Source organism: Scomber japonicus, chromosome 14, assembly GCF_027409825.1.
Source record: "Scomber japonicus isolate fScoJap1 chromosome 14, fScoJap1.pri, whole genome shotgun sequence".
NCBI classification, from domain to species: Eukaryota; Metazoa; Chordata; class Actinopteri; order Scombriformes; family Scombridae; genus Scomber; species Scomber japonicus.
This window is the reverse complement of record NC_070591.1, coordinates 12,167,144-12,178,087: the sequence shown is the minus strand read 5'-3', so window position 1 is coordinate 12,178,087 and position 10,944 is coordinate 12,167,144. Positions and strand designations below refer to the sequence as shown.

Sequence of the window (10,944 nt, the reverse complement as noted above, 5' to 3'; positions counted from 1 at the left end):
TGTACATATATTATGTAAATATTATTTTTATTATTTCTTCACTTTTGTATCATTGCATTACAATGTGTTCTGCTTGTTTGGTACTTAATATAACTTGTATAACTCTAGAGACATTTCCTCAAACTATTATATTTACACTCTACAAAACTATTTGTATAGATATGATGAACATTTATTCAAGAAAAATAAATTATTTAACATTATTACATTAGATGGTATTCATGACAGATTACATTCTCAATGTTCAAACAAAGTAGAAAGTAATTACAAATACAAAGTAATGAATGGAATTGATGGGTGGGTGGCAATTTAGTACCAGGATATTCCTCTGGTACTCATTGATACAGAAGTCCATTATCATTCATTATTGAATCAAATTATAAACATGTAGTTACATGTACCACTTTGTGCTGTATATATTGTTATACAAAAATAATTAATTTGACTTTACTGTATGGTTGGTCTCAGTGGCTAAACCTAATCAATGTGACAGCAACAGGTTTTTCATGGTACTTTGAATATTAAGACAACCATGCATCCAAGTCAACAAATATTAGCACTGCTATACTGCACACATCACACTCTGTACTGGGATTTAGTTCTTTGAAAAAATGTTTAACAGAAGCATTTCTGAATTTAACTATATAATACTTCTTTCTTTGAAACTTTAAGGTAAGTGCTTTCACAGAAATATTCCTTGAGGGTTAAGTGCAAATACAGATTCCTGTTTAAACAAAGGAGTCTCCCACAAATGTGTGTCTGTGGTTTTAGTGACGCACAAGCCTGTCTCTGATCTTGAAGCTGATCATGCCCAGCAGCAGGAGGGCAGGGAGGAAGGAGTAGAGGAGAAGAAAGTCTAGTGTGTATCGGGACAGAGCACCAGGATAGCCCGAATCAATGATCTGACTGCCATGTGTGACCATGCAGGCTCCCGGTAAAGGTTTGGAACTGTCTGCAACAACACAACACACCCGAGAGAAAGAGTTAACAATTTAACAAAGTCCAGTTCCTAAAGAGCCAATGACTGAGTTATGCCATGTGTCCTTGAACACTGAACCTGCCTACTTTATATCTCAATGACAATAAATGGATACATAGAAATCGAGGATTGTTAACAATGTTTAGCAACCCAGTACATACAGTGCTAATTAAATAATTGACAGAAGAAAAGATTTAAAGCAACAGTGAATCTGCGGTAAATCACATTGTTGTTGATCAAAATCAAATGGCTGAAGGGACAGAAAATATCCCCAGGGTCCTCTACAGGTACTGATCTAAAGGCACTTTACCTTTTATATCAACTACTGCAAATAAAAACTGCTGCTCATGCTGGTCTACTCATATATAGTCTGGGAGCTGAAGATACAATTTATAAAGAGTTAAATTGTTATAATGAGGGGTCACTTAAGGTGAGAGGACATGGAGGATCACCCTGTGGTTAAAACAACTTACTGCATGTGAAATCGAGTCCGTGGAACTCAGTGACTATGAGCAGCTCACAGCTGTACTTCTGAAAGGTCAGGTAGCTGAGCCACTGGAAGACTACAGGCATCTGCTGTGTGCTCCTGTTTAGAGGAGTAGAGAAAGTTTATTACTGTTACTGCACATGATTGGAAAGTTAACAGTGGCCACTATAGTACCTTCAATTACTTGGAAAATCTAAAAACAAAAAGTTGCTTTATGAAAGGTCAAAATCACAACAGGCTTGGCATTAAGTGACTTAAACTTGTTAATATATTTAATTACTTGCTTACAACACAAAAATCACATTTGGTGTCTCACCTTAGGAATCCAGAACCCACACAGATCCCTGCAATATTGAGCAGAGCCACTCCACTGTTGACCATGTTAGGGTCTTGGACCACTCCTAATAGCACCACAGTCAGCAACTCACCTGACAAAAAGGGACAAAAACAAATTAATGAATATACAAAGGAAATGTCAAATATGTTGTAGACCTGGCATGAAAGTATACTGATATTTCAAAAGTTAAAGTGTTAAAAGTTAAGAGTTAACTCTTAAAAATGAGAAGGGAGATACTGTAAATATCTGCTTGGGAACAAGTGATATTTCCCCTTTATTTCATTAGCTCACCTATAATATGAGGTACCAGGACCACAGCAGAGAAGCACAGAAAGCGCAAACTGTCAGGATGCATCCCCACCGTCCTGAAGGACACAAAGAAAAAGAGACAAAGAAATAGTGAGTGATGAGAGAGACTGGGGGTAAGGGTAAAGGAGCACATACTGAATAGAAGATTCATGAAGTCCGAGATAACTAAGCACATTCTTTATGATGCCCAGAGACAAACACACACACACGACCCACCAGTAAAGGAAGGAGGTAAAGATGAAGACACTCAGGATGCTTAAGGGCAGGATGTGAAAGATGTAGGCCAAGAACATTTGCCATTTACTGTACAGACCATCCTGACTCTCCTGATCACCGATGGCTCGCAATGCTGGGACTAGTGAGAGAGAAAAAACAGAGACAGAGGGAGAAAGCAGAGTGAAACTGTGACACCATTACATTCTTACATGGGTGCTGTAAATAAACGTGTTAGAAATTAATAACTGAAAGGACAGGTACTTCTCTTAATTACCCCATTCAGGTTTGGTACTTTGATACTTACAGCACTACAAACTTAAAGAGATGCATGTTCCTATATCCCATCAGTAAAACCACTCCCATGAGGACTAAAGGCAGCCAGCAAATAGACAGCATAGGTAATCTTTTCATTGGAACACTGATCTGTATTGTATGCTATCAGATGTTATCTATGAGATTCAAGGTCAGTATCTTATCCCCAATCACTACCTCTTGGCTGTTTGGGTGCTTATGGAGTGCTTTCAATTACCTTTTGACGCTAGTGTGACTTCTGCTCAGACTTCTGCGTTTTATCGCCTCTTATCATCAGTATCTATATCAGCATGAGCCCTAAAACTAAGATTTTAGACTTAGCCGATAACTGAGAAGGACAGTGAAGAGATAATCACGTCACACAGCCAACATCCTTCACTTGGTGTACAAAATTATTGTCTGTAATTATGATCTTTAACATATATTGTGCATATAAAATTAATGTTAATGTCGATTCTAAAAGTATTATTACATACTACTCAAATTATTTAACCTCATTTAATTTATGTAACCTTCTTTATTTAGCCAGTGAGTCCTTCACTGAGATTTTTTTTTAACTGTATATGTAGAATGTGTAGAGAAAATTGCTCCTAAGGTCCTTAAGGTAAAACAACCTTTGTATAAAATCTGCCTACAATAAATTACTAAGGCATAGTACATACCAAAATTTAAGGTCTCGCATTTCAAGAGCATTTACTGAGGGTTACAGAATGCTGAGATTGAACTTTGTTTAGCTGTCTCTCTCTATTTCTCTGTGGTGATGCAGTATATGTGTGAAACGTGTGCTTGTCTACATTTGAGGTTACATTAAGTATCATCAGTTTCTATCACCATGAATATGTTTAACATAGAGAGACACATATATAAATAGAATAGGTACCATAGGTCTGTAGGTAAAGAAACATGAATATGATAGACACAGGGGTCATTGACCTCTAGTAAAGCTCCTTCAAACAACTCTGTAAAGATGGACATCGAATAATAAAAGTTACACATGTAACTGCAACCCCTGAAATCAAAACTATTTTCATAGAAATATTTAGTTTAAACTGACATTTGGCCTCTTTTCTAATGTTAGACAACGTGTGTTCTTATCTTTGTAGAGTTTAACTTACAATTGATCACTTAATCTTTTATTCTAAGGAATGAGGTGAGAGACTGAAAGTGTGTCTTTTGACGCACTTTCACCAAGCAAAATCCAGGCGAGACTTAACACACTTTTGCTGATTGGAACAAAAATACTGCAGACAGCAGACCCCTTTCAGCTACTGAACAAGAGATAAGCGGGCTTATAAAGCTAAGATAAAGACATTTCATATATGCAGTTTAACAAAGATAAAAAACATTTTACTCAGGTGATATGGACTCCAAGATTTCCCTGAAGTCATCTTTATCCACCTCATGTAGATATTTATTGGGTGATGTTATCAGACACATGCAGTTAGATATAATGTCACCCAGAAATTATATAAGGGCGGACATACTGGATAGAAACACACCCTAACCCACAGCCAAATTGTTGGAAATCTCAAAAGTCTGGAGTAAAATGTGTTTTCTGCAAAGTGACTGATGAGAATTAAACCCAATGTGTTGTGTGACCATGTCTCTGTTATACTGACTGCTTCGCTGTGTCTTTCTTCTAGGAATCATGTGTAATGATTCCTCATGTTTTGGTGAGGCAAAAACAATTTTCCACCCTGGTGGACACAAAAGATATATTTTATTCCTTCCTATGTGCAGATGTTTGGTGTCGGTGGGACTCACAAAGAGCTACAGCGTTCAGCATGCCGGTGTAGGGCGAAGCGCCAATGCTCTGGTAGATGATGCCAATGCGGTCCTGCACGGCACCCTTGGTGACATCTAGGTCTAAATGCATGACGAAGAAGGCGACAAAGAGGCCGTAGATCAGGTTCTGGGACAGACGCATCAGAACACCCATCCTGTCTCGGGACAGGTTACGTGATGTCCGCCTACACACAAAACACACATGGAAATGCACAGAAAGACATACAAACTGTAAGAAAAAGCGATACATGAATAATGTTTGTGATTGGTTTTATTTGACCTGCCTAATGCCCTCCAATAATTACCATCATGTAAAGAGAACTATTTATGCCAATGAAGTCATTAATAAAGCTAATCAATGTATTACATTTATATTTCTAGTATGTCAGTAGCTATATGTTTTTTGACAAAATACATGGATGGTACTTAAACTGTACATATTCAGGTCAGGTACACAAAACTCAGAATTTCCTCCTCAAAATGTGAATAGTTGCAGATAAGTTCTTTCTGTTCCTTTACAGATGATGTTGACACAGAGACAGAGGTAATGAGGGCTCGCTCAACACTAACCTGAGCAGAACTTCAAGTTTGGTTGCACTGCTGGGCGACTCTTTGCTTTTAAAGGGAATGGCTGGCTTGTCTGCCCACTGCAGGCTCTGCTCCACTTTTTCCAGCATGCTCTGGTAAATGGAAGACCTCTGATAGGATGAAGTGATCTCGTGCATGCGATTGAAGGTGGCTGCCTCCCTCTCACTGTTACGTGTGTCCACTGAGGTGAAGTCAACTGTTTAACATTACAGACATGTACATCTTTTGATTAGTCATACTTCCTTCTTTTTCTTTCACTCAGTATGACACACTGTACTGTGGCTGCATAGCAGTTATAAATAGAAATAACAAACTAGAGAATAGAGTACCATAGATGTCAAAGGGGTTGCAGTACTCTGGACACTCATATCCACATTGGCTGAAGAAGTCCACCATCTCCTCTGGCTGCCCACAGAACACTAACTCTCCACGACTCATGATAGCTATCCTGCTGAACACCTGGAAGACGAACACACACACACACACACACACACACACACACACACACACACAGTTGAATTTTTTATTAACAACTGAACCACAAAACATTATCTTCAGTCTTGGTTTAAAATGTAAAAAAAACAGTGAGCCTTTCAGTGTTTATATAACATTTAAAAGAAATTTCAGTCATTTTTCATCTTCTCTTTTCTCCAGTTTATTTCCAAACTCACCCTGAAAAGCTCAGAGCGTGGCTGGTGGATGGTTACTATGACAATACGGTTTCTCCTGGCCAGCTCTGCCAGCAGCACCACAATCTGATTGGCGGTCATGCTGTCCAGGCCGGTGGTCGGTTCATCCAATAGGATCACCCCTGCAACGACATCACAACGATGACATCATCACCTTCATGTGAGTTTTGCCACACATTAAAACACGGAGAACAAGAGAAAGGCATGACAGGTAACTTTTTTCTTCTTTTAAGTTAGAAACTTTTAAATGTACTTTTTATTAAGTGGCACATGCAGGAATCTCAGCGGGGCCAACTTATAACTTGTGAAGATAAGCGAGTTCTTTTTTTTTACTTAATTACTCTTATTAGGACAATTAAAAGATTGCCTCTTTGCATTATGAAAGCAGAGTGGAATTAGCAGATGCTTTAATTGTGAGATTAATTCATTTCCTGGTTGATTGGAGAGTCAGCGAATGGGAACTCCTCATTACTCTGTGTGTGACTCTCTGTGTGTGTGTGCGTGTGTGTGTTCATGACCAATATAATCCTCAATGAGGACTGAGACCCTTCACCCTCCCTAGAGGACTGTAGACTTGATAAACTACACCTGGGATGAGCATAGGTACACTTTCACACACACACACACACACACACACACACACACACACACACACACACACACACACATATGCAGAGGTGGGTCCCTGCTCATTCCCTTTGTGGTCTGATAACCCAGTCCTTCATTACTCTTCTCCATCTCTCCCTCCGTCCCTTTCTCTGTCCTTTCCTCATTCCTCTCTCACTTAGATCCTTTTGTTTTCTTTCAGTGTGGACTTCTAAAACTCTTTGGGGAGAGACAGGTCTAGTGGTGAACTTTCTTCTTTTCTTAGTGTGACACAGTCCTGCCTGCCATCCTGTTGCTTCCTGCAGTATATCTATAAAATATCATGTGTTTGTGTGCAATGATGTTCTAGATTCAGCATCCACAATTTGAATGATTTAAAACTTGTAGACAGATAAAGACCCCTTTGATTCTCATTAATCGTATCTTTGCTGTGGACCTACTCACTGGGATCCTGAAGTAGCTGGCTGGCAATGGAGACCCTCCTCCTCTCACCTCCAGAGATCCCTGGGAAAACACGACCTCCGATTACACTGTGAGCCACATGACTCAGACTCAGCTCGGCCATTACCGACGACACCTGCACAGGAGCCAGAGGTCAAAGGTCAGGTGACAAAATAATTATTTCTATTAAGGCGTGGTCAGTTTTAGTTAATTCACTTGTTTAGAAGTCTAAATATTCTCTGTTTACTGTCGTTCTGCGTGTCTCTTTGCTGTTTCGTGATCAAAGGAAATAAGATAAGGCATATTTTTCCAAGTTTAAAAACATGCCAACAAATGGCCATTGACTTTCTTGAATGATGCCTCGCACTAGTCGCGCATTTTTGATCCTTTTTGAAAGATATTTCTGTCTCTTTGAATTGAACATATATGGCTGGATGGGTGTAATTGCTGTGTCAGCATACCTAAAACTAATTAATGTCTCAAACATCTGGTAACACATTTGACATTTAAAGCATTGTTCAAATCTTTGTTTTTTTAAAACATATTTTAAGTTATTCTAATGCTGCACAATTTTCCTTGAAACAGAATGTGACGACCATATTTGGCTTAGTTGGCAAAATGCACATCAAAATATCACAATCATTGTGAGCAAGTGTCCAGTTAAATCTACATTTTCTAATTATGCTTTGGGTGTCTTATTAGCAATAATTTTGCTGAAACTTTGTAATGTGCTTTCATCCTTAGTGATTTCTTCTGTGATTCTCTTCTTCTGTGCATTTCTTCTGTCTTTGTCTTCTCCCCAGCAGGGTGAAATGCCAAGTTTAAGATAAAGAAAACTGGAAAAATGGAGTGGACAGAGCAGGAGAAGCTCTCAAAAGTCACCTTCTTCTTGATAGCTGTGACCGAGTGGTTCCGCAGGGCCAACTGAGCTGTGTAGGTCAAGGTCTCCTCCACTGTCAGATAACTCAACAGGTTATCGCTCTGACAGAGATGAAGAGAGGGAGAGGAGAAAGAGAGTCATAAATCAGGAAAAACCAACAACAACAAACAAGAAAGAGATACACAACATATGGCTATTGTAAAATGTATTTTTAGGCCTTCCAGTAGAGTCTTCCTCACTTTTTATTTACAGGAGATGTGGGTACCAACACCATGGATTTACACTGGAAAGCTTGAAAAAAGCAAAATTCTAAATTTTAATAAAATTTCAATTATCTCCACCTATAGCTGCATATACAGTATGATCACTTCCAATCTCCACTGCTGTATATCTGGAAGCTTAATAGTGGGACTGGCATGAACTTTGTTGTAAACATTGATTACTTGAAGAAACCAAACCATTCATAGAGAGAGTTTGAGGGTTCTCAGGGGATCAATGTGAGATGGCGGTCCACAACAATTTAATTCTCTTTCTTTCTCTTGCTATTTTAAATCTACAGAGCACCTGACCTGCTATGTGTAATTTCATAGACCTGCTATCACACTTTAAGGCAACAGAGAAGTGTATTAGGTGAGTGAGTATTAATTATGGGATTCAAAGTGATACTCGCTTTCAATAGATTCAGGCACTGTGTGTTTATTAAGAAAATCCTCTTTAAATATACAGAGAATCAGACCTATAATTCATCATGAAGTGCACCAGAACAAGAGAAGTCTGCTAAAGACCAAAATTAATGAATAAACCACTCAAATATTCCTGTTTCATTAACCAGCCAGGATAGAGGTGTTGCTGCAACATATATATATATATATATCAACCCTCTTAAATCCCTTTTATACAAACATATATTTTCCTTGTATATTAGTTATTAAATGTTGTTTTTTTTACATTTTAATTCTATTTCCTTTCTTTCTTTGGCTATTTTAAATGAATAGAGGACCTAAGCTGCCCTGTGTGATTTTTATTACCTGCTATGATCACACTTTAGGGCAACAGAAAAGGGTAAATTTCCGAGTTGTAATCTTGAGTACTTTGGCTGCACATCAATGCACACTGAGTGTACTACCATATTAGACGCTAATAGTACTTTACTGCATACTGCATGTTCATATACATACGTGTGTGCAAACAGTTATGTGCACACACGTACATTCATAGCTTGAACGTGCTGAACCTGCTCTGCCTGCCTCAATTAACACGTGGCACCTCCCAATCCCACTTCTCCTTAGTCTCTCATCTGAATGACTTTAATATCAGGTGCTCATATCACCTCCTCATCTACAGCTTAGCACGGGAAGTTAATGACAAGGCTTAGAGAGCGTGGGGGGGTGGGGGGCGGTGGTGCTATCAGCGAGTAGGGGGAGGTGATTTGAAAGGAACCAAGGCCAGTTTTAAGCCAGTGTTTTTAATTCAGGCTTTGGATACACTTGAGCACCTCTCATTGAGAGATTAAGTGTATGAGGAGGCTATCAAGGGTCTTAGTTAATTTCACACAGAGACCAGGGCAACTTTTCCAGGAGTTTTTGCAAAATGGACTGTTCATGGAGTTTGTGGTTTGGTATTTATGTACATTTTAAGTACATACAAAATGTCTGCATGCAGCCACTCATCATTTGATATGATGAGACAAAGTTAACCCTGGTGTCAATGTGCGATGGGAACTAACTAAGGCAACGGGAAGTGCATGTGTGTGTTTAGTATAGATTTCTAACTTCTTTCAAACAACCAATCCAAAAATATTTTCTGAGATCATAAATAATTGTGTGTGTGTGTTTGTGTGTCTGTCTGTCTGTCTGTCTGTGTCACCTGCAGCACATAGGAGAAGCAGTCCTGATACTCTTCTCTCTTCAGTTTCCTGCCGTTAACGAAGACCTCACCGGTCAATGAACCACAGTTTCCAATCCTCCCAGAGACAGCATCCAACAACGTGGTCTTTCCTGAGCCTTTACATCGCAAACACACACATATGAGCACACAGATACATATGTAATTAAAGTAAAATAAGATATCTTGTCACATGTCTAGGAATAGGAACCTTAGCAACACATGTGACCACTTTTACACTATAGTGGTAACCAGTTAATTTGACCTTCAGTCTGAATAAAATGTGCTTTCATTTGTTTTTATTTGCATTCTTCAGCAAAACATTCAATGTTTAACCATTTCTAATAACTACATCAATCAGTAACATAGCAATTTCCATACACACAATCTTACAGTTTGACAGCTATTTAATGCATGTTCATAAAATCATCAAATTGTTTTAACTATTTGGTTGTTGTTTTTTTTTGCTCTTTAGATTGAGCTGATTGAGCTGCAAACCTGAATTGCCCAGTATGCCCATGATCTGCCCACTGTCAATGTGGAAGGAGACATCATTGAGGATCTGACGAGTCCATCTTTTCCTGTAGGAAGGCAAGTCCCACCACGGACCCACACGCTCACTGGAACACACACACACACACACACACACACATACACACACACACACACATTTTTAGCATTCCCAGAATATACCGGTAATCATTCCCCAGTGTCAAATTGATCATTTGATTTGAAAATATATTAACAATCAGGCATGTGTTTCATTTTATATTACACAGACAAAAACAGATTTTAATTTTTCTTTTGTTTCATTATCAGTCAGTGTTACATAAAATCACTTTGTTAAATAAAAGACACTTTGCCCTACACTTGACTGTATGTATGCATAATAATGTATCATCTGTATGATCTCATCTACTTGATTCTCAGTCTGTTTTTACATCAGTCTCTCTGTCGTCCTCTCGTTTACTCTGCCTACACATTTACCTGACTGTGTAGGAGATCTTGCTGACACTGACGGAGCAGGAGGGCTCTGATCGCTCCTCTCCACCATCCTTCCGTAAATCCCTCTTCACATCCGACACAAACTTGAAGGTCTCTCTAAAATTGGTCCCGTTCTCTGGCTCCACCGCCTGCATTGAGTAGAATTTGTTCATGTTATCCGACCAATCTGCTACTCCAAACAATTGTGAGTGTATCAAGTCCGTCTCAGATCAATTTGTTCACATCCACATAACTATTATACAGCAGATGTGGCTCTAAAAGTGAGTCGTTGCACAGTCTCACACTGAGTTTCTCTGCGCCAATTCCCTGCACAGCGCAGCAGTGGTTTCTCTCGGGAACCATAAACACACAATGAATGTTGCGTTATCTCAGAGAACTTTGATCTGGAGTTGTATAAAGAAGACAAAAAACACACGCTGAGCAGAT

General features: G+C 38.9%; 1 protein-coding gene across 1 annotated transcript; it reads right to left on the bottom strand.

Moving 5' to 3' along the window:
- Positions 1-24: 24 nt before the first annotated feature.
- abcg5 (ATP-binding cassette, sub-family G (WHITE), member 5) lies at positions 25-10,838 on the bottom strand. The gene is made up of 14 exons (XM_053332482.1): positions 10,501-10,838; positions 10,012-10,133; positions 9,496-9,632; positions 7,632-7,730; positions 6,753-6,885; positions 5,685-5,824; positions 5,343-5,472; positions 4,996-5,209; positions 4,405-4,610; positions 2,329-2,467; positions 2,095-2,168; positions 1,783-1,894; positions 1,453-1,565; positions 25-952 (listed from the first exon to the last, which is right to left on the bottom strand). The coding sequence occupies exons 1-14, from the start codon at positions 10,668-10,670 to the stop codon at positions 768-770; spliced, it is 1,974 nt and encodes a 657-aa protein (XP_053188457.1). The 5' UTR covers positions 10,671-10,838; the 3' UTR covers positions 25-767.
- Between the last annotated feature and the right edge of the window lie 106 nt (positions 10,839-10,944).

Coding starts and splice junctions, on each gene's coding strand:
- abcg5 (XM_053332482.1), bottom strand. CDS start 10,670: ATGAACAAATTCTACTCAATGCAGGCGGTGGAGCCAGAGAACGGGACC. Junction 6,886..7,631: donor TCACAGCTATCAAGAAGAAG/GTGACTTTTGAG, acceptor GCTCCTGTGCAG/GTGTCGTCGGTAATGGCCGA. Junction 953..1,452: donor CGGACTCGATTTCACATGCA/GTAAGTTGTTTT, acceptor GTGTTGTTGCAG/ACAGTTCCAAACCTTTACCG.